This window comes from Notolepis coatsorum, assembly GCF_963971535.1.
Source record: "Notolepis coatsorum genome assembly, chromosome: 6".
Classification (NCBI taxonomy): domain Eukaryota; kingdom Metazoa; phylum Chordata; class Actinopteri; order Aulopiformes; family Paralepididae; genus Notolepis; species Notolepis coatsorum.
Window position 1 is genome coordinate 48,013,930 of NC_140170.1, and position 27,714 is coordinate 48,041,643.

The following is a 27,714-nucleotide window of genomic DNA, read 5'->3' on the forward strand; positions in this document are numbered from 1 at the left end:
AGAAGCTGAATGAACTCGGTGAGCGAAATTCCTCCAAACTCAATGTTAGCATGGTGTTATTCACCATCAAAGATGCAAAGAAAAATTATAATTTATATTCTCCTTTGTTTCATCACAATTTACTCGAGCATAGTAACAGACACAATATCTCTGATACTGGGAATACATTCCCTGAGGTCCATATATGTTCCTAGATACCAAGAACATGCTAATTGACCTTGTAGAAGTGGAGCAATCTTCCATTTACTTGGGCATGTACTTTTAGTACATTTTAGTATTTGCTTTATTATTGTTATTATATCATTGTTATTATTATTTATTCTTTTTGTGTACCTGAGGAAGAATGGTTAACCGCGGTGAAAAATAACAGTCGTGAATAAACCATGGAACCATAAATCAAATAGTTCTCAGCCCACCTATTGAAACACGGCCTGTTCAAACACCAGTGCTGCCATGTCCCACAGCTGTGAAATATGTTCATTCAGACCCTCTTATTAACGTTACAAGGCTGCATGAGTCACAGGGAAAACTCACGACGCTGAGCTCATGATGCTGACGTGTCCTCCGCTCCCTGTGTCTGTGTGTGTTTTGGTTCTATGTTAGTGTTGACACCCACACAGCAACCTCTCTCTCTCTCTCTCTCTCTCTCTCTCTCTCTCTCACTCTCACTCTCTCTCTCTCTCTCTCTCTCTCTCTCTCTCTCTCACTCTCACTCTCACTCTCACTCTCACTCTCACTCTCACTCTCACTCTCTCTCTCTCTCTCTCTCTCTCTCTCTCTCTCTCTCTCTCTCTCTCTCTCTCTCTCTCACTCTCACTCTCTCTCTCTCTCTCTCTCTCTCTCTCTCTCTCTCTCTCTCTCTCTCTCTCTCTCTCTCTCTCTCTCTCTCTCTCTCTCTCTCTCTCTCTCTCTCGTATTTACTATGTGTGTCCCCAGTGGAAAACCCCCTACCTATAACAGTACGTTTGTGAAGTGTGCTATGACGTAACCGATGTAGCCATATGTTAGCATTAAAACGAGCACAGTTTAGGTAGCGGTGTCAATTAAGTAATTTATGATTCAGTAGGATACGTGGTATGTATATATTATTTAATTGACATGTCTAGTCTTTTTCTCTCTCTCTCTCTTGAGGTAATAATCTCCTACTTAAAGCCATTACTGTAAATGAGAGCTGAATGAAACTCTTTCGACCGACATACTCAAACAATGGTCACAGTCGAGACAGTCGCAGCTCAAGGGCTCCGTTCGCTTTCGATCCTGTCTTCATTAACTGAAAGAATAATAAAATGTGACAAGCTAATGGTAAGTTTGCATCTAGTTTGGCTTCGGGGCAGCTAAGCACGCTGCTACACGTTTTGGTTTGAAGTCTGCTGAGGATGGGAACCTCTCCTAACCCACATCTCTGACAGTGATTGAGAGAGTGAGTGAGTGAGAGAGAGAGAGAGAGCAAGCGATGAGGCAGAGAGAGCCAGGGGCTACAGGAGGGATAGAGGGTGTGTCTGGGAAATGGAGTCATTTTAAACATCAAACATCCAGCTCCAATGAGCACACCGTCAAAAGAGCTCACGTTAGGTCAGAGGATCACTGCACCTTTATCATCGTCTCCTCCTGTTTGTTGAAAGGCCTTATCCTCCAAGCTGGGATAAGACGCTGATATACCAGTACAAATGATATGTCAACAAACCAAACGAAGTGCAAAAGGGCCGATCTCTGTACTCAATCCACGTAAATAAAATATATATATATATATTTCATTTGTAATTAGAATGAAGATATTCATCATGACACTGTATATATATATATTGTAGGTACAACCCCTGTAAATGTTTCTACCTCTATTATCACTTAATTTTGTTATATATATATGTATTCAGTATGGTCACCCAGACAGCACATGTCTACCAAAATGTGGTTGTAATACTGTAGCACAAAGCATTCAGGAGATATAATTTGTAATGTACAGTAAGCCCTGCCCAGAGCATTTGAGCAAACTATTGCTAAACTGGAGTATCAAACATAAAATGTACTATTTTTTTTGTCTTGGTCCAGAGGTACTTCATAATTTGTAGCGAAAAAAGAACAGAAAATTATAAAGGGTGACAAATCTATCTAGATGCAAAAAAAAATTGGTTTCGGAGAGAATTATTGTTTATTTTATGGATCAAAGGTTACAGTCCACATACAATTAATTGCTATAGCGCCACCATCTGGCCAGATGGCACCAAATGTTACACTGCACTCCCATGGGACCTCCACAAGACACCCACCGGTTCTCTATATATGCATACAATTTGTTGTTATAGCGCCACCAGCTGGCCAAATGGCACCATTTTGACACTGCACTCCCCTGGGTCCTCAGCAATACACAGATTTTTTGAGATATGCACAGGAAAGGACAGGTGCACACAGACATGCGCACAGAGATTCCTTCCTTTACAGTTAGATTAACTCTCATAATTTTCAGCAAGACGCACATTGTGCAATTTCCTTCCAGGATAATAACTGGTCCTGGTATCGCTGCCTTCTGCGTCTCTCCTGCATCAGCACTGCAGGGTCTTCCAAGCAATATATCCTGATGTTCAAGCAGCACAGTGCAGCAAATCATGTAGGACAGTGTACTGGCTTCTGTCTGTCGGTGTGATTTTATATTCCTCATTTGAAACCATGGTAAAATAAAAGGTATGGCGGGTCTTCCATTTGCAGAAACACCTGAGGAGAAAGAGTCTCCACTGCCTTCCCAGAGAGAGGAGACGGAGAACATTCCAAAGCATTCTGAGGAGGGGAAGACTGAGAAGAAGGGTGAGTGTGTGCGTGCGTGTGCATGCATTTTTGTGTGTCTTTTTGTTAGCACACACATTTTCTTGTGTGTGTGTGTGTATGAGAGCGAGAGAGAAATCAGTAAATATCAGTGAATACTAGGGATGTCCGATATTATCGGCCGATATTGGCATTAAAATGTGATATCGGAAATGATCGGTATCGGTTTAAATTTTATTATTTTAATTTTTTATTTTTTTTTGTAACCTTTATTTACCCAGGCAAGCAAGTAAGAACACATTCTGATTTTTTTATTGTCACAAGTATGCATAATGTTGTCTTAATTCCACGACAAGAGATATGTAATGTTAATTACCTGAAATTATTCCGTTTTTGGGGGGGGGGGGGGGGGGGCCTGCATATATCGGTATTGGAAATGAAGAGTTGGACAATATCGGCATCGGTAAAAAAGCCAATATGGAGCATCCCTAGTAAATCTCAGTGAATACACATGTCTAACCGACAGGTCTAGACCTCTCATATCCATATATCTGAGCCGTCACCCAGTGACACTGAACGCTCCTAAATAACAGTCGGCGCTTCTAAATTACCCCCGGATTCTAAAGTCTCAAGCTGAGGCAGAACCCTGCACCGTACCGACGGTGAAGAGGATCTGAACTTCCCTCCGTGCCGTTAAAGCCAACGGCTGGCTAATCATCCCATTAAATCAAAACGTAACTCAATTCTGTGACTAGAGGAATCCTTTAACTAAACTGTTGGTCACTGCTTAACTCGGATTTAAGCCTTTCACTACCACACTACAAAAGGTTAACCCTTTCACTACCACACTACAGACTGTAGTGTCGCAGTGAAAAGGTTTTAACTAGTGCTGTCGGGCGATTAAAATAAATGTATCTAATTAATTACAGGATTTGTAATTAATTAATCACATTTTAATCGCATAACCATTTTAGGCCTGATATTCTATATTCTATAATCATATTTCAAATTGCATGTGTCCGGATGTCAGAATTCAGTACTGCATCTACAAAACCTTCTGTTCATCATCTTCCATTTATTCATTTGCTTAGATATTTCGGGTCTGGTAAATTTTTGCATGGTGTATTATATTATATTCTCATTTGGTTCATTACAATTTACTCAAGCCTAGTAACAGACACAATATGGATATTATATTATGAATATTATTTCTGACACTGGGAATACATTCCCTGAGATCCATAGATGCCCCTAGAATCAGATACCAAGAACATGCAAATGGACCATTTAAAAAAGAAGTCTGTAAATGTTTATTGTACATTCTTATGGAATTAATGAGATTTTTTTTTTAAATGTAAAAAAAATATAATAATTTTAAGATTTTTTTATTATTAATTTTGAGTTAATTTTCATAACGCGATAATTTGCTGTGTAATTAATTAATCTAATTAACGCGATAAACTGACGGCCCTAGTTTTTTTTAACCCTTTGGTAGAGTGGTAGTGAAAGGGATAAAGGTGTCTAAAACATTTTAAATGATTGCTACTGAAATCCAAATACAACAAGCAGAATCCCTGCTCAACTTGGATTATAGATGAATCTCCACAATTCCGCTGCTAAATCGAAGGAAATCTTCACCAAATGGCCCGCGACAAGGTGATGGTGTTGAGGCTCGGACATAATTTTCCGCGGACAGCTGCGGACTTGTACCGGTCGTGTGGACATGGACGCAGTTCCCTTCTTACAATTGAGGGTCTGCCTGCGTCGCCGTTCCTGTCTTTCAGCTATTCTCTTGGTCTCTTCCCCAACCATCGTTTTAAAATACCACAACAACAGTAAACCTTCTTTTTTTTCCCACCTAAAGGGTTCACTAGATATGTTTCTGACTTACACTATTTTGTAATAACTAACAATAAAAAAGATTGTTTTTGTGCATAGATCACGTGTGCATTTCCTGGACAACGGTGTTGTAATAGCTAAGCGAACAGATTAAATACTTAACCTGCAAATGTAAAACTGTTCTGACGGCACAATATTGATTTAACTAAAGAGATTTGCTGAAAAAAACGTGTTTTTAATGCATAGGTGTATCAACTACAATATAGAATAGAATAGAAATACTTTAATCATCCCGAGGGAAATTTTACACTACAAATCGCTCACAGTAAACATTTAGACTGAACAAAGTCACGAATAAGAATAACAAAACAAATAGCCTAAGAATAAAATAGGTCTAATAATACGAATAATAATAATATAATACTATTATTAGAGTAATATGAGGTTCACTCAGTAATGTCCATGTTGTAAACGGTGGGCCCTGATTACCAGACCGTCTCAGAGCAACAAAGGGTCTGCTTTGGTCAGAGTGACGTAAAGGGCATCATCCGCCCATCCATATCCATATCCACGAGGGTCTGCGCGCGGAACTGAATTTGTGCATGTTCCAGATCTATCTTCTTTTATTATTGTATCTGTTGGTGGCCCTTTACTGTTATTTGAGCCTAGGTTGGGTTTGGATGAAGATTAACTTAATGTCTTGGTTTCTTGTCTTGTAACTTTCTCAATTGAATTACGTAAGTGGGTTAGGTTTCTACTATCTTTCCTCCTATCTTTTCAGCATCATTTAAAATGTAGGGCTATTGACCTGGAATTTATATAGTGTGTTCCTTGAGGCTAGAACACTTATACTGTGTGGTTATATAATAATATACAGAATTATAGTTTCTAAGTATGAATGTATACTACTCTATCCTCACTTGACTTTCTAAGGAGCCTGGATCCACTGTAGCTGCCGTGCGGTGCTCTGTACTTAAAGGATCCACTGTAGCCACCGTGCGGTGCTCTGTACTTAAAGGATCCACTGTAGCCACCGTGCGGTGCTCTGTACTTAAAGGATCCACTGTAGCCACCGTGCGGTGCTCTGTACTTAAAGGATCCACTGTAGCCACCGTGCGGTGCTCTGTACTTAAAGGATCCACTGTAGCCACCGTGCGGTGCTCTGTACTTAAAGGATCCACTGTAGCCACCGTGCGGTGCTCTGTACTTAAAGGATCCACTGTAGCCACCGTGCGGTGCTCTGTACTTAAAGGATCCACTGTAGCTGCCGTGCGGTGCTCTGTACTTAAAGGATCCACTGTAGCCACCGTGCGGTGCTCTGTACTTAAAGGATCCACTGTAGCCACCGTGCGGTGCTCTGTACTTAAAGGATCCACTGTAGCTGCCGTGCGGTGCTCTGTACTTAAAGGATCCACTGTAGCCGCCGTGCGGTGCTCTGTACTTAAAGGATCCACTGTAGCTGCCGTGCGGTGCTCTGTACTTAAAGGATGGATCCACTGTAGCCACCGTGCGGTGCTCTGTACTTAAAGGAGCCTGGATCCACTGTAGCTGCCGTGCGGTGCTCTGTACTTAAAGGATCCACTGTAGCCACCGTGCGGTGCTCTGTACTTAAAGGATCCACTGTAGCCACCGTGCGGTGCTCTGTACTTAAAGGATCCACTGTAGCTGCCGTGCGGTGCTCTGTACTTAAAGGATCCACTGTAGCCACCGTGCGGTGCTCTGTACTTAAAGGATCCACTGTAGCCACCGTGCGGTGCTCTGTACTTAAAGGATCCACTGTAGCCACCGTGCGGTGCTCTGTACTTAAAGGATCCACTGTAGCCGCCGTGCGGTGCTCTGTACTTAAAGGATCCACTGTAGCTGCCGTGCGGTGCTCTGTACTTAAAGGAGCCTGGATCCACTGTAGCCACCGTGCGGTGCTCTGTACTTAAAGGAGCCTGGATCCACTGTAGCCACCGTGCGGTGCTCTGTACTTAAAGGCCAACTTGCAGGTTAAACCCTACTCTGCAATTATGGGTAGTTTACATCATTGGTATCTAATTTAATTATAATTTTTTTTCCATTTGACACGGGACATGCCACTCGGAAAGGGTTAAAAAGGTCCACGCACTAATAACATGCACAAGCAAATCTAAAAGCGTATCAGACGCTAGCACGGCCGTGACGTCACTTCAGGCAACTTATGCCTTATGCCGGTCCGGGTCGCGTAATTATTTAAGGTAACCAACTTGCGTCTAGCCACGCCCCCGCGGTGACGCGGCAGAGCGGAGCGAAGCGGCAGCATTATGTAGCAGTAATTCCCCCTCTTTTAACATCGACGGCTAGCTCAACTGGTTCGCCGCCTTGCTGTGGATCCTGCTTGTTGGTAACAAGTTTGAATCCCTTCAATTTTTTTTTTTTTTTTAACGTGCATTCTTTTAACGTGCATTCTTTCGCCGGTTAAGTTTAGGCATTGTTTCGGAGTTGGTTAAGGTTAGGGTTAAGTTTAGGCATTGTTTCGGAGTTGGTTAAGGTTAGAAGGGTTAAGTTTAGGCGCTGTTTCGGAGTTGGTTAAGGTTAGAGTTTGTCTTAGAGCATGGCAATATTCTTTCGGAGTTGGTTAAGGTTAGAGTTTGTCTTAGAGCATGGCAATATTCTTTCGGAGTTGGTTAAGGTTAGAGTTTGTCGCAGAGAATGGCAATAGAATGCAGCCTATTTCCGCACTGCCGCTCTCTCGCGCTGCCGCGGTCACATGGGCGTAGTGGCCAATCAGAGAAACGCTGAACACAAGTTGGTTGCCTAAAATATTCACGCGTCCGGGGTCATAGTACTACTGGATATATGGCGTTGGCTAACGTTAGCATTATGTCTACTGTCGTGAACCATTTTAGATCGGGGCATGTAGAGGAGTTTGGGGAACGAGTAAAATCATGTGCAGGTCCTCTTCTCAGACCTGTGCGGCAAAGCACTGCACACGCATCATGCCAGCTACACGTCGCTGCATGTTGATCAATGGTGGCCCACTCGGTGCATCACAGTCAGTGACTGATGCACCGAGTGGGCTACTATTGTGCTAACAACATGCTGCGACGTCTAGCTTGTTAGCCGGCATGAATGCCCGATTTAAAATGGTTCTCTCCTCTTTGTATACCTTTGTCCTCACAAGGATTCTGCCAGGGAACTTATGGACACGACAATAGTAGTAGTTATAAGGTGTTTGAGCTTGTAACGTTAGTTAGCTCATAGCTATCGTGGTGTGGGAGGCTGTGTGATAAGAAAAAGTAGTTTATACTGTAATTTTCCATATCGCCGTACAGTACAGTACATACGGAGAGCAGGGTTCGCACAAGGTCCTTGAAATGCTTAAAGTGCTTGATACAAAAAAAAGGTCAAGGCCTGGAATTCCTTGAAAATGGCAAATTTTTTAACAAGGTGCTTAAAAAGTCCTTGAAATTTAAATCAACCATTCGCATTCAATGTTTTGTTCATCCATGAAGTTTTTCTGAATCAACATTTTTCTGTTTTAATAAAATCTGACGAGTCGCTGTCTCATGCGCTCCAACTGCTTTTCCTCATTTCTTCGCGTGTGACGCTCTAGCTGGCAAGCAGGCCAAGAAGATGCTTAAAAAGCATTCAAAAGTTACTCGAGTGACATCCTTGAAAATGAAAAATAGTACTTAAAAGCCCTTGAATTTCATATTGCAATGTCTGTGGGAACCCTGAGAGAGAGAGATTATTATATCTGTCAGGATTTAAGGACGTCATGAACCTCATTCAGATATGAGTCACAATGGCTCCAGGATAACCTGTCCTGAGGTCAAGAGACCATGAACATGTTGCTCACAATATGGAAATAAATCGATAGTTTGGACAGGTGAATAGCCTCTTTCTCGTGTGCCGAAGGCAATTGACGGTGTTTTGGGATTGGATCAAAGTGACAGCACTCCGTGGAATGTAGACAATATTGCCTGATGGGAGATATTGTTGTCAAAATGTTGTGAATGAATCAAGGAAGCTATAGACCAGTAAATAAGTATATTTTAATGTATTCCTTAAAGACTAATGTACGTCTCTGAATCCTGGAGCTCAAAACAACAAACAACAAACACTAGTACTGTAGTGAGACCAGGGGTAGTACTGGCTCATTTATTAAGTTTATTGTCAATATACTCCATAGTTGCAAAAATTCTTATATTAGAGTTACTGTAGCTCTATTCACCTTTTGCCATTACTTGCCTTTTTGTGAGGCTTTTGTGTTTCACTGTCGGGACGATCAGAATTTCCTCCGACCCTCAATATATACAATAACAAATTAAAGCTGGGGCGGAAGGGTATAGGGGGCACCGTTTCCCCACAAACCAGAGGTTGGGGCTTTAAGTCTACATGGCAGGATGGACTTGGGTACATCTGACTCTCAAACATGACAAAAAAAAATTCCAATGAATTCTCTGCAACCTTTTTCATTTTCTTTCTAAATCGTTTCAGAATCATGGTATTTAAAATCTGGGTTTTATTTAGATTTTGTCCTGATGACACAGCAAGATGATCAGCGTATATCTCCCTCCTCAATACACAACACATGATTGATATCCTCTCTCTCGCTCTCTGTGTGCATGTGTGTGTGTGTGTGTGTGTGTGTGTGTGTGTGTGTGTGTGTGTGTGTGTGTGTGTGTGTGTGTGGGGACAGACAGTAGGTTGTATTAGTGGGCTTTTGTGTTCTCAGCTTGCCTCAGCAGGCAAAATCTGCCCCCCTGAGTAAATATGGTGCCCTACTGATAACATTCATCAGTGTAGGACAAGGACTTACGCATGCACACACACACACACACACACACACACACACACACACACACACACACACACACACACACACACACACAATGCACAGCCATGTTTTTCATCACTTGTGACGGCATAGTACCATTGACTTACATTCATCACAGTTAAGGTGGTATGATTACATTGTGCTTGCTTACAACAACAAGCACCAAGTAACAGGATATGGTAAACTAGCCAGGCTCTCCCAGCTCAGGTTCTAGGTTATACTGTACACAGTGCTATGTTATAGAACATACATGAATAGAAGGGACAATCTTGTGCAAACAACGTTCTTGAATTGTCACATAAGAATGCTGTATCTTGGAAATCTCCTTTCAGTATATTCTTAGCTGCCTGCCGTAGAATGTTTAATCATGTGATCATAGAAATGAGATGGAAGCAAACCGGTTGCTGGTTTAAATCTGGGAGGTCGCTGATTTAAATCCCAGGACAGCCTGGCAGCCTGAACCGTTTCAGGTGTATCGTCTCACATTTGTTAGATTGCGGTGATTCACAGCCTTCTCTCTGATTGTTATCAGGCACCATCTGCCGTTCCGTGAAGTCTCTGCGTTGTGTTTATTTGTTGATGTGAGGCAATCGTTCGGTGGAATTCTGTCCTCCCAAGCACTGGCTGTAATCACTGTTTCACCCTGCATCCGGACAAAAATGTCACCGGAGTTGTCGTCTCTATCGGAAAGGATGTGTATTCTCCATAAACATAGCATCTCGTACAGACTGAAAGTCTTTGGTGGTATAAGAAACTAGATTCATAGATTCCATCTGTCGATCGCTTTGGTGGTTCTGCAACCTGTCCTGTTAGCCGAAGCCTGTCTGTTAGCCTGTAGCTGTCTCTCAGCCGTGTGGTCTTCTCCCCTCCCCGTCCAGTCCTCGTTCAGAGAGCTGGAGCTCAGCTCCATGTCAGTCTGTCTCGCTATCCAAAACTCTTCTGCTCCCTACCGGAAGAACTAACATAAAGTCTCTGTCTCGTTGTTGTGGCTACCTTGTCCTCCTAGCAACGGCTTCTGACCCATATATACGCTGCTACTGTACTCCCGGCTCTCTGACCGTAGCTCCCATCTCGTCTCCCACAGGCCCTGCTACAGAGGACATGTCTGTCAGTTTAACCCACACAGGGTCCTTTAAACTCCAATCTATATAGATATTTACATGTTATAACCATATAACGATATGAAAACCAGTGATATCCTTCACATTTGATTTAGAAAGTTGACGACTGAACATTCTAATGATGATGTTGCCATGGCTACTGGTCAATGAAACCTTGTTCTTTTGCAATTCTGAGGTAGAAATCTGAAGGGGAAGACAAATATATTCCCCAAGTCCTTTTTAAGAGGTTAATAAGAACACCTCACAGGGCGGTCAGGTGGCGTAACGGAGATTGCGTTCGTCACCAAACCCCAGAGCGGCTAGATTCGCCTGTTCGAATCCAGCTCACAGCTCCGGGGTTGTCACCAGCTTGGCTGGCCGTTCACACTAATACAATTGGCTGTATTAGAGGGTGGGAGAAGCTGGCGGGGTGGGTCCGGGTCGTTGTAAACAGCGACTCCTACAGTTCGGTCGGGGCGCCTGCTAAGCGCGGATAGGACTTGAGTGGGATAGTGTGATCCTTCCACACGCTACGCCCTCTCAATGAGAATCCGCGCTGCCAGGTGAAAAGAAGCGGTTGATTGGCTGGACGTGTGTCGGAGGAAGCACGTGATAGCCTCCACTCTCCCAGACCGACTGTGGGGGGTAAGTGCGCAGCGACCAGGAAGGGGATTGGGAATTGGCATAACGACTAACATTGGGATGGGAGAAAATCGGAGGAAAATGGAGGGGGAAAAGGATCAAAAAAAAAAAATTAAAAATAAGAACACCTCACCTCTCCTACAGCTGTATAGACTTAGTGATGTTTGGGGGGGGGGGTTCAGATGGAGACTTAATGCAATTTCCCCTTCAGGTCCATCCGCTGTTTCCGGAGCTAAAGGTGTTCTGGTGCGAGCGATGCGTCTGGCCCAGCGGTACCTTTTGGACCCGAGAGGTCGACGGAAAGGGGAGGGGAAGGCTTCCCAAACACAATCTCTACCCAGACAGAGCAGCCCCGCGACCGGGACGTTCTCCAAGACCAGAACCTCCGCCTCACTCAGCCAGGCTCAGGTACAGTAGTGTTTAACCTCTGACCTCACTCAGCCAGGCTCAGGTACAGTAGTGTTTAACCTCTGACCTCACTCAGCCAGGCTCAGGTACAGTAGTGTTTAACCTCTGACCTCACTCAGCCAGGCTCAGGTACAGTAGTGTTTAACCTCTGACCTCACTCAGCCAGGCTCAGGTACAGTAGTGTTTAACCTCTGACCTCACTCAGCCAGGCTCAGGTACAGTAGTGTTTAACCTCTGACCTCACTCAGCCAGGCTCAGGTACAGTAGTGTTTAACCTCTGACCTCACTCAGCCAGGCTCAGGTACAGTAGTGTTTAACCTCTGACCTCACTCAGCTAGGCTCAGGTACAGTAGTGTTTAACCTCTGACCTCACTCAGCCAGGCTCAGGTACAGTAGTGTTTAACCTCTGACCTCACTCAGCCAGGCTCAGGTACAGTAGTGTTTAACCTCTGACCTCACTCAGCCAGGCTCAGGTACAGTAGTGTTTAACCTCTGACCTCACTCAGCCAGGCTCAGGTACAGTAGTGTTTGGTTATGAGTAGGGATGTCCGATATTGACATTAAAATGTGATATCGGAAATTATCCATCGTTTTTCCCAAAAAAGATTTTTCTTCTTTTTTTTTAACCTTTGTTGTGAAGGATCAGATTAAACCGAATATGTATATTTATTTATATATATATATTTAATTGTATTTGTATATCGTTTGATATCCCCTGTATATTCCTTGTACAATATGCATTGAATATCCCCGTTTCTACTAAACAGCCCATAATAGTTTCATTCTACCATTGGACTAGAACCTGGCGCCAGGTTGCCATACCCCTAGGTTCAAGTTCAATCGTGCCGCCTAACATGTCGAGGCAGCCCCCGGTTCCGTGCAGTAATATGCCAGGCGAAATACGTGTGGTACTATTTGTTCATAGCGCATATATATATGACGCTCGTAAAGTAGAACTTTCTTTTAGTCCAGTTCTTTACCCTCCAACAGAGTGACAGACGCAAAAGCCTCCCCACGAAGCACGTGCGGTGTAGTAGGGCCTACTTGGCCCAGAATAGGCATTGAGATATCGTGTAGATTAATAGTTGAATGGTCATAGTTTGGCACCATACCGTCGAGTTGGACGTATTCTATTAAGCTAATAATAGTCTATTTATGTATGGTGCATCGTTCGGTTCGAGTTCTACAGTTATCAGTACCCCCATCGTTCCTGACGTTATCTGGACGCTTATCCAGGCTGGTCAGACCCCTAGTGGTGATTGCATCCGAGGAGCTCCGGGTCAAGAGCGACTGGACCTGTATATTGGATTACTCTACCCGACGACGGCGAGCCTTCCACGGCTCTTGGATTATGCTTTATGTGCTTTGATTATTCCATGGATAAAGGCCAACACTGTCGAGTGTTGGAATTACCCCCCCGGAGAGGACTACAGGTGAGGCGGCGCTCTACACGTGAGGTCGCACCACGTCTCTCCGTTGTGGACCGGCAGATACCGTTCCACAGAGGGTCCAGCTGTGTTCGTCTACGGCCCGAGGTTCTGTGGGCACTGGGTCTAAGACTTTGGATTCTCCCAAGACACCGTCGGCCAGATGGGATACCGCCAGCGACTTCTCTAACCCCCCCCTCCTACTGTCTTACAACCAGCGGGACCCCCCCCCCTTAATGTATCCAGCTATAATTATTTAAGTACTATCGCTATCGTTTCCTAAATATTCCAGGTTGTATACTTACTCCCTGCGCAACCAGAGATTGGACATTCAATGTTGATTTACCTACGAATACTCATTTGCCATAAAAGTGCATACTTAACATTTCAAATCATAAATGTAATTAAGTGAATATTGTGTACACCCTTTGCTGTATTAAATATTCGATTTGGTCCATTTGTGTTGGTTCGTTTCATCAGGTGGGAAAGTGTTCATCATACTTATATCTTGTACTGGGTGGCCAGAAGTTAAAGTACATGAGGTAGTGGTATTAAATATCATATCTAACAATACAGTCAGGGAATTGTACCCCTCAGCTACAATTGGTCCTTCGAGCCGGATGGTAACTAGTGTAATATTAATATAGTGTTATTAATATCGAAATGGCCTATGATGAACACTCCACGAAACGATCCTCCTAACCTAGAACGCCCGCGGCGCAGACGACAGACACCTCAGTACTTAGAGGCTTACACTGTCAGTCAACTACCTAGCCTTCGACAAACGGTAAACGTAGTAAAAGTAGAAAGTAAAATTATGTCTGACCTTAACGACCAGGTTTCCCCGACCACAGAGGCCCTAGTAGGTCCTAATGTAACTGACCAAGCCCACGGTGGAGACCAGGAGGGAATTGACATGCCTTTACCCCCCGCCACTACTAAAGAAGTAGTCCCCGACACGCCCCGGGAGGAAGACAACCCTACAGAGAGAGAACTCTGCACGGAAGAAGAAGAGGAGAGCGCCGAGGAACTAGAGCTCCAGGACTCTCCAACGAGTACCCCCAGGAGCGGTTCACGCAGGAGCGGCTCACCTCCATTACCGCCTTCCCCCAGCGAAGCGGAGAGGATACTACAACAGGCGTTCCTCGTCAGCCTGACAGCCTCTACCGAACGCGATCGGCTCCAAGCACAGACGCTTAGCGAGCGCGAACGTCTCCAAGCCCAGGCGACCAGCGAGCGCGAACACCTCCAAGCACAGCAACGGAGCGAAGAACAGCGCACAAGTCTGGAGATGAGACGCTTCCAGATGGAAGAGAATATGGCAAGAGACCGCGCCGACGCCCAGCGCACCGCTGCCGGTGCCCAAAGAGACGCAGAGCGCGACAGACTACAAGCGCAACTAATAGAGCAGCTGATCAAAAGGACAACTCCCTCTCCCTCCGCCAGGGGCTAAAGGAACTCGTCGAGACAGCAGTCAAGAGCAGCGTCACCGCAACGAGCAAGCGACCCTGAACTTGACCAACAGACCGAGTCTAGACCCCCCGCAGACCCCCTTCCCATACCGGTCCAAGCGAGACCCAGCTACAAGGAAGGAGCGGCCTACACTGCGGAGAAGCTAAATAAACGATTACAAGATCTGGAAGATTTGATAGAAGAAGAAGAGGGAGAAGAGGAGAACCAAGCCCGACGACAGCACAGTACTCCACCGGACCAGGAGGTCCCATACAGTCCAGGCTATACCCCCGCGGCGCTGCGCTACAGACCCCCGACTCTATTTACGGGTGAGCACGACGCACAACCAGCCCCGAGGAACAGTACCTGGACCAGCGGGCCATGGTACCCTGCCAGTACCGGCCCACAGCGAGGCGCAAGAGGGGACTCGCCCAGGAGGTCTCTCCCCCAACGCTCGCCGATGTATTCGCCATCCACGGCGTCATACAACGCCACGCCATCAATCCCAGACTTCGCCTATGAGAGTCGAGCACAGTACACGGAGCTCCGGATGTGCTTAGAGACAATGCTGGCGGATGTCATTGATGAACGCCACAAGTATGCAATATTATTGAAGCACCTGAAAGTACAGCGAGCACACAATATAGCGCTAGCCTATGCTACCTCCTCGACCCCATACACAGCGGCCCTTGCAGCGCTGGATCAAAGATATGGACGTATATGGGATTACGTAATCCAGGAGATAAGGCATATTGACCGCCTACCCCCAGCCACAGACAATCGCTCACTAGATGACCTGTCAATCAAAGTGCAGTCCCTGGTGGGGATGCTGGGAGCTCAACGGGAGAAGGGCAGGCATGAGCTGTACGCCAACTCTAACGTTGAGAGGATTTTGGAGAAGCTGCCACCCGCAAGACAGGAGCGCTTTCGGCGGCAGAGGGACTACCGAGATCCCGACGGCCCCGAGCCATCCCTCCTTGATCTGGCCGACTTCCTGGCGAGAGAGGTCAGCAGCTTACGACTGGACACCTTCGGGCGGAGCACGCCAAGCTCCAGAGAGGGACCCAGGAGAATAAATGATGGAAGAAGATCGGTGACTGTCATGCACCAATCAGAGTCAGTACCGAGCAGTAAGAGTCACAGCACCCCCTCGAGGAAGGAGAAGTGGAAGATAGCGTGTCCCTACTGTGAGAAAGAACACTGGCTGTCACAATGTGACACATTCACAAAGATGAATGCAGAAGAAGTGAGCCAATGGATAAAGTCCAACCGGCGCTGTTATCGATGTGCGCGGCCCCACATGGCAGCCGAATGCCGCCTAAAGAAAAGGTGCAGCCGGTGCAATGGAGCCCATCTAGATATACTACACGATAGTAGCGGAAGACGGCCTACACCTGCACCACGGAGCGGCACCAAGGCAAGTGTCATGTACATTGACCCCGCCAGCAGCAACGGAGCTCAAGTGCTCTTAAAGGTAGTCCGTGTGACATTGAGCTACCAGGATAAAGTCATGGACACTTACGCCGTCCTTGATGATGGGTCAGAGAAGACCCTTCTGCTCGCCTCCGCTGCGACTCAACTGGGACTGCGGGGGAGCAAGAACGAAATGACGATTCGGACAATAAGAAGAGATTTAAAGACGATAAAGGGCGAGAATGTCTCCTTCACTATCGCAGCCAACGGGCAGCCAGAGCGACAGTACAAGATCACAAATGCTTTCACCAGCCAAGAAATAGGACTCTCGCAGTACACCTACCCTGTCACCAAGTTGATGGATAAATATGTGCACCTGCGCCAATTACCTATCCCGCTCATAAACGGCGCTACCCCGACCCTGTTGATAGGCTCCGACCATGCAGAACTCATAGTCCCGACTGACCGGGTCCATACCGGTCCCCGAGGCTGTCCTGCAGCCGTCGAGACCCGCTTAGGATGGACATTACAAGGCCCCCTCGCTAAATCTCTCAACCGAACCGCAGCCACTAGCTGCTTCCACTCCCGAACGACAGAAGAAGACACCACTCTCCTGCAGCATGTCGAGAGGCTATGGACCCTAGAGACAATGCCCTTTAAGAACGAAAAGAAAGACATTCGCTCTAAAGAAGACATTTACGCCATCCACCTACTCGAGCAGGGGACAAAGAGAGTCACAGTCGGCGGAGTGATGAGATACGCAACTCCACTCCTGAGGAGAGAGGGAATGCCCCCCTTTCACGCAAAGAAAGACGCCACGGAGCGCTATCTACTGAACACAGAGCGGCGCCTAGCCAAAGACCCCGCTCAACAGAGTGTGTACCGAGCTGAGATTGAGAAGCTAATCACAGCGGGACACGTAACAAAGATTGACATTAAAGAGGCCGATCAGACGACCGAATCATGGTACGTGCCGCATCACAAGGTCCATCACAATGGCAAGGATCGCATTGTGTTTAACTGCAGCTACCAGATCGGATCCCAAAATCTGAATAAAGAGCTCTTGCCCGGCCCCACACTCGGCCCCTCCCTACTAGGCGTGCTACTGCGCTTCCGCCAGGACAAGGTGGCTATAAGCGGGGATATCAAAGGGATGTTCTTGCAAGTGAGACTAGTAGAGGAGGACAAGCCTCTGCTACGGTTCCTATGGAGAGAGAAGATCGGAGATGAGAACCCATCCATCTACCAGTGGGAAGTACTCCCCTTCGGAACCACATGCAGCCCGTGCTGTGCTACATTTGCACTACAGAAGCACGTCACAGAGGACCCAGCAGCAGATGAAGAGGTCCAACACAGTGTGAAGAACAGTTTCTACGTAGACAACTGTCTACAAAGCGTCTCGACTCAAGAAGAAGCCGAGGCTCTCCTAATCAAGTTACGCGCCTCCCTAATCAAAGGAGGCTTTGATCTCAGGCAGTGGGCCAGCAGTGACCCGCACGTATTGCGCAGCCTCTCCTCCGCAGACAAGGCTGCCAGCAGCGAGACCTGGATGGCGACAATCCCAGGAGAAGCCCAAGAAATGACACTAGGATTAGTCTGGCGCTTCAAAACAGACTAGCTCCACTATAGACACAAACCCTTGGCTCCAGAGCAAGGAAGGTCGGCGGCGATACCGACCACCAGACGGAGTGTGTACAGAACACTCGCCAGACAATATGACCCGCTGGGATGTATTCTACCTTACACCACCAGGGCAAAGATGATTGTACGAGCACTATGGGACAAGGACCAGGGCTGGGACGACCCAATACCCGCACACCTTGCCTCAACATGGAGAGAGTGGGAGACGGAACTCCGCTCACTCCCAGGTGTCAACATACGCCGCAGCTACTTCCCATCCACAGTGAGGCCAGAGACATGCGAGATTGAGCTACACGTCTTCAGCGATGCCTCCGAAGTAGCCTACGGATCGGTTGCTTATTTGCGTGCCCAAGAGATGGGAGGAGAGATACACACTGCTTTCATACTGGCCCGCTCAAGGATAGCCCCACGTAAGCAACAATCTATCCCACGTCTAGAGCTCTGCGCAGCCCTCGCAGGAGCGCATCTAGCCACGTTAATCCAACGTGAACTCACCATTCCGGTGCATAGAACAATCTTGTGGTCAGATTCCACGACAGTACTCACATGGATTAAGTCTGATTCATGCAGATACAAAGTCTTCGTGGGAGTCAGAGTCACAGAGATTCAGGAACTAACAGAAGAAGCAAGCTGGAGATATGTGGATACCAAACACAACCCAGCTGACGTCATCACCCGGGGAATGTCCCTGGATGACCTAACCCGCCACAACATCTACAGTGACGGACCAGCATTCCTCCAGCTCCCGGAAGGAGATTGGCCTACGCCCACCCCGAGGGAAGCAAGTAGAGAGGAGGCTGAGAACAAGAAGCCTATGTTCTGTGGACTGAGCACTGTCGCCTCCACAGACCCGAACATAGATGACTGCATTACCCTAGAGAGTGCGCAACAAAGGACATTCCTGCGGCACCACCCAGAGATTCAGTCCACCACTGACATGTCAGCAGCTGACTACGAAGAAGCAGAACTTCTTCTACTACAACGAGCCCAGAGAGACTCGTTCCCCGATGAGCTAGACTGTCTACAGGGAGGAAACCCCGTCCCATCAGACAGCAGACTGATTCACCTGGCACCAGAGAGTGACGCACATAATCTCATCAGAGTGGGTGGTCGCCTGCGGAGAGCCCCCGATCTACCAGATGACATTAAGCACCCGATCGTCTTGAACAGCCGACACAAGGTCACAGAGCTGATCATAAAGAAATACGACGAGGATGTGCACCACGCCGGAGCAGAGAGAGTCTTTGCGGAGATCAGACGTCGTTATTGGATATTACAAGGGAGAGAGAGCTTCCAAGCTATGGGCCCAGAACTTAAGACCCACCTCGCTCCAGCCCAGGTTGACTTCCAGTTTAATCCCCCGAACGCACCCCACTTCGGTGGAACCTGGGAACGAGAAGTACGTTCTATAAAGACAGCCCTGTATGCCGTACTCGGAGCCCAGACTGTGGCAGAGGAAGTCCTAATGACAGTCCTCACGGAGATCGAGGGAGTATTGAACTCCAAACCCCTCGGTTACGTCTCCAGTGATGTAGCAGATGTCGACCCAGTCACCCCCAACACACTCCTAATGGGGCGGCTGGACCCCGCGCTACCCCAGACAATGTACAGGCCCGAAGAAGCGAACGGCCGAAGAATGTGGAGGTACAGCCAAGTACTAGCTGACAAGTTTTGGAGCAGCTTCCTACTTCACTACCTACCGTCTCTACAGACCCGCCAGAAGTGGGTAAAAGAGAGAGACAATTTGACAGAAGGAACAGTCGTCATGATAGTTGACCAGTCACTCCCCAGAGCTATGTGGCCGGCTGGCCGCGTAAGCAAAGTGATCACCGGTGCCGATGGCAAGGTCCGAGCAGCTGAAGTACTCGTCCAAGGGCGCACCTACACACGGCCCGTGGCGAGGCTCATAGAACTGCCCCGACTCCCAGATACTATCGATGATGACCATGACCCTATGACTTTGTGAGTTGACTGACCTTACAGCGGACCTTGAGTGGAAGACAGTGCGGTTAATCTGTCTCTGCTTAGCTAATTAGGTGGGACTAATTAGGGGGCGGCTGTTGTGAAGGATCAGATTAAACCGAATATGTATATTTATTTATATATATTTAATTGTATTTGTATATCGTTTGATATCCCCTGTATATTCCTTGTACAATATGCATTGAATATCCCCGTTTCTACTAAACAGCCCATAATAGTTTCATTCTACCATTGGACTAGAACCTGGCGCCAGGTTGCCATACCCCTAGGTTCAAGTTCAATCGTGCCGCCTAACATGTCGAGGCAGCCCCCGGTTCCGCGCAGTAATATGCCGGGCGAAATACGTGTGGTACTATTTGTTCATAGCGCATATATATATGACGCTCGTAAAGTAGAACTTTCTTTTAGTCCAGTTCTTTACCCTCCAACAGAGTGACAGACGCAAAAGCCTCCCCACGAAGCACGTGCGGTGTAGTAGGGCCTACTTGGCCCAGAATAGGCATTGAGATATCGTGTAGATTAATAGTTGAATGGTCATAGTTTGGCACCATACCGTCGAGTTGGACGTATTCTATTAAGCTAATAATAGTCTATTTATGTATGGTGCATCGTTCGGTTCGAGTTCTACAGTTATCAGTACCCCCATCGTTCCTGACGTTATCTGGACGCTTATCCAGGCTGGTCAGACCCCTAGTGGTGATTGCATCCGAGGAGCTCCGGGTCAAGAGCGACTGGACCTGTATATTGGATTACTCTACCCGACGACGGCGAGCCTTCCACGGCTCTTGGATTATGCTTTATGTGCTTTGATTATTCCATGGATAAAGGCCAACACTGTCGAGTGTTGGAATTACCCCCCCGGAGAGGACTACAGGTGAGGCGGCGCTCTACACGTGAGGTCGCACCACGTCTCTCCGTTGTGGACCGGCAGATACCGTTCCACAGAGGGTCCAGCTGTGTTCGTCTACGGCCCGAGGTTCTGTGGGCACTGGGTCTAAGACTTTGGATTCTCCCAAGACACCGTCGGCCAGATGGGATACCGCCAGCGACTTCTCTAACCCCCCCCTCCTACTGTCTTACAACCAGCGGGACCCCCCCCCCCCCCCTTAATGTATCCAGCTATAATTATTTAAGTACTATCGCTATCGTTTCCTAAATGTTCCAGGTTGTATACTTACTCCCTGCGCAACCAGAGATTGGACATTCAATGTTGATTTACCTACGAATACTCATTTGCCATAAAAGTGCATACTTAACATTTCAAATCATAAATGTAATTAAGTGAATATTGTGTACACCCTTTGCTGTATTAAATATTCGATTTGGTCCATTTGTGTTGGTTCGTTTCATCAGGTGGGAAAGTGTTCATCATACTTATATCTTGTACTGGGTGGCCAGAAGTTAAAGTACATGAGGTAGTGGTATTAAATATCATATCTAACAATACAGTCAGGGAATTGTACCCCTCAGCTACAACCTTTATTTACCCAGGCAAGCAAGTAAGAACACATTCTGATTTTTTTTTATTGTCAAAATTATGCATAATGTTGTGTTAATTCCACGACAAGAGATATGTAATGTTAATTACCTGAAATTATTCCGTTTTTTTGGGGGGGGGGGGAAACCCTGCATATTATCATTATCGGTTGATATCGGTTGATATCGGTTTCGCAAATGAAGAGTTGGACAATATCGGTATCGGTAAAAAAGCCAATATCGAGCATCCCTAGTTATGAGTGCTTGGTGGTAGACTTGGGTGCATCATACAGGGTTCCTGCAGGTCTTAAAAAGTCTTACATTTAAGGTGAGACAGTACCCCTAATAGGCAAAATAAATATTTGAATAGATATCACTATGAAACTTTCCCAATTTTTTATTTTCTTTTGTCCACTTTTTCTCCCATTTTCTATATTTTCTCCCATCCCAATTTCGTATCATCCAATTCAACCCTCCCCTGTCACCAACGCTGTTTCTTGCCTCCCACAAGCCGGCTGCAATGTGGACTTACATAGCACAAGTCCCCTCCGGTACTTGAGGTAACAGCAGTCGCATCTTTTCACCTGCGCAGCTCGATCTCTCAGTGGCGAGGAGTAACGCGTGGGAGGCTCACGCTGCCCCCGACACTTCCTGATTCTACTGCGCAGGCGCACCAACCGACCTGTAGGAGTCGCTGTCCACAACGCCCGATCCCCACCCATCAGTTTCCCACCCCCTAATACGGCCAATGTGTATTAGTATGAACGACCAGCTAAACTGAAAGCAATGTGGAGCGCTGGGCTCGAACAGGCAAGCCCAGCGTCTCCGTCATTCGTGGTGAGCGCCTTGCCCACTACGCCACGTAGCCGCCCACTTTCCCAATTTGTTATGTACATAAAAACCACGAAAAAAATGTATTTCAAGTTTTCTGCGTTTTGTGTTTATATATGCCAAATGAGGCACTTCCTCATTAAATATGCACAAATTAGCATGTATCGCCAAGTCTCACATCACCAACATGGATAATGCCGGATTCAAAAACGTGGTTAAATTTTTTTGATAGATTCAAAACGAAACTGTTTCCAGAAGTGATTGTGGCTTAGGTCCCCTTTTCAGCCCATACATCAGGAAATACTGTCTACTGTCATACAATTTTCTTTTTTTTGCCTAGTTTTGGTATCGAATGTAATATAAACCTAGCTATGAATGATATATCAACAAACCCTTCTGGAATTAGAAGCAGGATATGGATAATTATGAAGAAATGTGGAAAGTTCGGTATGTGTAGGTACTAGGGAAATGGAGTTCCAAGACTTGTAAGTAAAATGCATAAAAACTAGTTTTTGAGAAAATAACCTCAAAGTTTTGTATTGTAATTGTGATCTATGGACAGAATCAGACAAAATGTAAGTAAAATAAACAACAAATTGTGTGTTTTAGATAGTTTGAAGACATGTTAAGGAAGCTAAATATAACAAAATTGCAATATCATAGAGAAAATAAAGGCGGTTTCGGGGGTACCGTCTCGCCTTAACAAATATAATTTTAGGCCTCACTCTTAATAAGGTCTTTAAATATGATTTTTTTTATATATATCTTAACAATGTATTGGATTACTTTTATGTTGCGATCATTTCTCTGTATTGTGTTAAAAATGGGTTTGGGGGAAATCGTCCGTACTGCAAAGTAAGCAACGCGGTAATAGCCAGTCAATCAGTTCCTCCCCAACAATTCATATAGAATTACTTCCATCATAGTCATTTTCCTTCATACTTGTCTGCCAGCATGGCTATGAGATGGGTATTAAATTATATTGAAAGTGGCCTTAAAAAGTCTTAATTTGAACATGTTGAAAACCGGCATGAAACCCTGATCAGAGTTGTTTGGGACAGTGGTCGGCTCCGACGGGTATAGAATAGCTGCTTAGTACAGGTGAAGCCATTATACAAGTTTGCCCTGCCTCTATCCTATAGGTCATGAGTCATGACTGAACTAGTGTATCATAACACAAACCTGTGTCACATGACTAATTGGTTCCCAGGACGTCTCTTGTGCCTCTCGGCAGCAGCTGGGTATAGAATTACAATTTTCAAAACTGTTCCCCTCCAGGGATTTGTGTTGCAGATTCGTGTGCCTGTAACTGCAATGCCATTGGTCATTTTGTCTGTCGTGGAGAAGCGACGGTTTGCGATTGGAGCATCGAGAAAAGAGGGCGTGTTTGAGATAGGTCAGACTTGTTGTTGTTCAGCCTTGGACCTAGATGTGTTTTATATTTAGTCTCACCTTGGGACAAGGTGTAGCGAGTACACTCTGTGCTGCTGTACTCCTGTCCTGTCCTTTTGGGGACGGAGCACAACAAAGCCTGTGACCTATGGCGGGTACCGGCCTGGGACACGGTTTCATGTATTCAAGTGTTCTGACAATCGGCTCTGTATTCTATGATCTTACCTCTCTTCTCCAAACCATAGAGGCCTCTCTTTCTCTCTCTCTCTCTCACTCTCACGCGCGCGCACACTGTTCCTCTCGCTGTCTTTCTCTGTTCCTCTGTCTCTCTCTCTCTCTCTCTCTCTCTCTCTCTCTCTCTCTCTCTCTCTCTCTCTCTCTCTCTCTCTCTCTCTCTCTCTCTCTCTCTCTCTCTCTCTCTCTCTCTCTCTTTTCAACAGTTCAGGGTTTCTTTAGCGATTAGCCAGAGCAGAGTCCAGTGAGAAGCAGCAGTTTGAAAGCCTCCTAACAAAGGGCCATGTGTCTGAGCAGCCGTGGTTTCATCAGCTCCACAAGCCATGGAGATGCCAAGTCCCTCCGCAGGGGCCAGAGAGGAGAGACGAGGCTCTGCTGAACCGGCATCTTCTGCTGTGGGAGAGAGTAGCGGGGTTCGCGCAAGATCCTTGAAGTGCTTAAAGTGCCTGAGTGCTTTTTACCACAAAAAAGTCAAGGAATTCCATGAAAACAGCCAATTTTTTCTCGTTGAGCCTCAAAAAGGCAGAGGGCTAGATCCACAAAGAATGGATTGCACGGAGCAAGTTGCACCCTTACTTACAATTCATTATGAATTGAAAATGGGGGACCCTGATGTAAACAAGACGACAGTCTTTCTCTGGTCTGCATCCCCTTAACAATTGTGTGTATTGAGTCGTACTGTATTGTACCCATTCTGCAATCTGTTAATAAAAATTTCAATCAATCACTGTGCAGATTGATTGATTGAATGAAAATTGGATTAACAGATTGCAGAATGGGTACAATACAGTACGACTCAATACACACAATTGTTAAGGGGATGCAGACCAGAGAAAGACTTCCGTCTTGTTTACATCAGGGTCCCCCATTTTCAATTCATAATGAATTGTAAGTAAGGGTGCAACTTGCTCCGTGCAATCCATTCTTTGTGGATCTAGCCAGTGTCCTTATTTCTATCAAGGTTTGTTTGACCTTTTGAGTCTGTGTGTTTCTGTTCTTGCTGCCACCATAGTTCCTTAGTGTAGGAAATGTACAGTGATGAGGTCAGAGTAGTAGCACCGCAACACCAAAATGATTTTACTCCTATTATAATCAGTGATGCATTATTATCAAGGACATTTACAGTGGGTGTAAGTGGGCAGGGCAGACATACACTATAGAATTAGAATTGAAATAATGGCATTTCTCTCCCAGCTAAATTACCTCTTGTGAATCGTGATTTCAATTGGACCTATGTCAACTTTTCCCAAGCAACAGTGATTGGAGGATCAAGAAAAGAGGGCGGAGCTTGACATAGGTCAATTGGAGTGACCATTGACCTATCCATTCTGATGCTGTGACCAGCACAGAACAATAGCTCGATCCAGTTTGATCCAGTCTACTACACAACAACCTCCAAACATGTGATGAACGTTATAAGCCCTAGTCACACCGGCCCCCACTGTATTAGAACATAATGTAATCCAGAGTTTTAACATGACCTTTGTGCTACACGCGTGCATAGTTTCTAATTGCCTACTGGGGTTATGTTTTCCTCTCACTGCTGCTTTAGAAATAGGCCGCATAATAAACGCTACACGAGAAGAATGGAGGCAGAGATGAATAATGAGACGAGGGAGGTAGAGGAGGAGAGGTTGGCGAGTCTGTGGGAGAGAGAGAGAGACGCCATCGCTCTCGGGGGATTGTGGTGTTTTTTCATTCATTCATTCAAACTTTATTTAAACTTGAGGGACACTGGGGTTTCCTGCTTTACAGTGACGTTGTGTATACAATTAAAAGAGATAGGATAACACAAAGATAAAACGCAGGTTAAAAAAACATGTAATCTCAGCATGGTAAAAAAAAAACGAGATAAAAACAGGAAACAACAAAAGCAGACTAAAAACAATTTAAAAACGATGTACAATGGTTATTAATCAAAGCTTTGAATTGTCCAAAGGTTGGAAGAATATATCAAACTTTAAAGTGCATTGAAGGGCGTTCCAAGAATATGGAGCACTAAAGGAGAAGGCCATTTTTCCAAGATTAGAACAAGCTCGGGGGAACCTTAAAGGAAAATTTGCTTATTTGCCATCTACCCTGGAGTCTCTGTGCATGCAGTAGGAGTAGGAAGACGCGCACCGTTAGCCTAGCTTAGCGTCAGTCACTGGAAGTAGGTTCCTCCATTAGCATAGTGCCCAACGTCTTCCTACTCCTACTGCATGCACAGAGAAGACAAATGTATGTATCTTCTTGTCTAACTCCAGGGTAGATATCAAATAAGCTAATTTCTCAAAATGTTGGAGTGTTCCTTTTAAGCACGAGCAAATCACTTGAGGGAGTTTGATAGAATCCAGAATTCCAATCCAACATCGTTGTAATGTAATAAACATCACTCTCTGTATTATTATTATTATGGGTTTTCTCATGCCATCGCTCAGGCTTACAGCAACAGTCAGTAAAACATATAGCCAAAGTCTGCCTCTGTGTAAATATCCCCTCTTATAAATACATCCAGTTATCCTGCTTGAGGCGTTTCAACTTGTTTTGAGTATTTCTAGTGCAGTGCCCATTCAAAACGTGCCCATTCAGAACGTGCCCGTTCGGAACAGGCCGATTGCTACGCCCCCGGTATGGCTGCTTGCAGCTTTTTCAAGAACCACTCATCCAATCAACTTCCCACTTGACACTAGGGGTGTAACGGTACACAAAAACCCCGGTATGGTACACACCTCGGTTTTGAAGTCAAGGTTCGGTACGGTTTTCGGTACAGTGGGGGAAAGTTTGGCTTTCCATGTTCCACTCATGGGTGATGTAGTGTGCAGTAACTAATTGTACTCGTAGGGCCGTCAAACGAATATTCTATATAGAAATGAATAATCGACTTGTAAAAAAAAAAAAAAAAATTATTGTTATTATATTAGATTGTGAAAAAAACTGCCCCCGGTGGGCGGTCGTTAGTGGTTAACTCTTTCAGTGCCACGCCTGGTTTTCCATTTTACCGCTTGAATGCCACCATCCGCGCCAATGTTAACGTTAATATCGCCTAATCTATGTTTTAAATTATGGCTATGTGTCTAATCTGCCCATCGCATTATCAAAGACTATTTTCCAGACAGTGCTGTGAAGGCAGATTGTTTTTTTATCGCGTCGTTGCCGTTTCAGAGCAGTTAGAAAAGCCCCCGTTTTGATATAAAAAACAGCTCATTCTGGAGCATTCTATGAAAATCGTCTTTTAGTGGAATATTCCACAACGTTGATATTCGTCGGCCTTTTTATGAATCGTTTTCAAATAAACGCTAGATGATCAATATTATACGTGCACGCACGCACATTACGGCCGCGCGCGGATAATCGCCTCGTTGATTTCCTCTCGGAGTTTTACATTGAAACCAAAAGAAAACATTTCACAAAACAGCTTATAACTTCATCAAACTTACTCTGATTATCCTACCACTGATAACATAGAGTCCTTACCTGACATCAGATGGTATCCAACTGGTATATTCCAATTCCTGATCACCATTCGAAAAAATCGATACGTGTATGGATCCAACGCGACACAGTGGATCTCCATGATCCGCAGGGATCTGAGGCTCCAGAATGAACTCTAGTAACCCCTGCTGGATCAGTGAACTGGAAAATGTGGAGTACCGGATTTTTTTCCCCATTCATTTTCATTGAGTCCATTCCAAAATCACTTATGTCATCTGGGAGACGACAGGGGGCGCTTTTTTCCACAGTGATCACCGGCGCAGCTCGGCAATACTCGGGTAGGCTCGGGTGATGCAATAATTTTTCAGATCGCAAAAAAAAAAAAAAAAATTCCGAGAAATCTCGTGAGTGGCTAGCAACCACCTATAAAAAAACACGAGAAATCTCGTGAGTGGCACTGAAAGAGTTAACATACCGTTGTATTCGTTCGGTACACTACACAGCCGTACGGTACGGTACGGTACTCACTGAAACTTGTTCGGTTCGGTACGGATACGTGTACCTTTACACCCCTAGTTGACACCGCACTTCCGTGGGTCCTCAGCAATACACGTGCCAAGTGTGAAGTCGATTGGATGAGCGGTTTTCTAGAAAATGTAAGGACGGACTAGGTATTATTAAGAATTAAACTTAGGTCTTATTAGGGATCCAAGCTGTTGGAACCCTATTTTATCTGTTAGGATAGTTTCTCTGCAAAAAATATCTGAGGCATCAGTATCTAGACCAACTAAATTCAGTATGGCCCCCACTACCCATGCACCACAAATCACCCATGTCAGCCAGATGGTGGTGCTATAACAATGGATCGAACTTGAAAGGCCATAACTCCCAAACCATAAGT

The 27,714-nt window shown here is 45.6% G+C and overlaps 1 protein-coding gene across 1 annotated transcript in view; it reads left to right on the plus strand.

The window, feature by feature from the left end:
• Nucleotides 1-27,714, plus strand: part of LOC311229465 (uncharacterized protein) — a gene marked incomplete at its 3' end in the record, with an annotated part of 202,182 nt that overhangs the window by 138,947 nt on the left and 35,521 nt on the right. The window contains exons 11-12 of the mRNA XM_084315545.1: nt 2,704-2,799; nt 11,354-11,550. Coding sequence (XP_084171671.1) covers nt 2,704-2,799; nt 11,354-11,550 — 293 coding nt within the window. The remainder of the gene's footprint in view (nt 1-2,703; nt 2,800-11,353; nt 11,551-27,714) is intronic.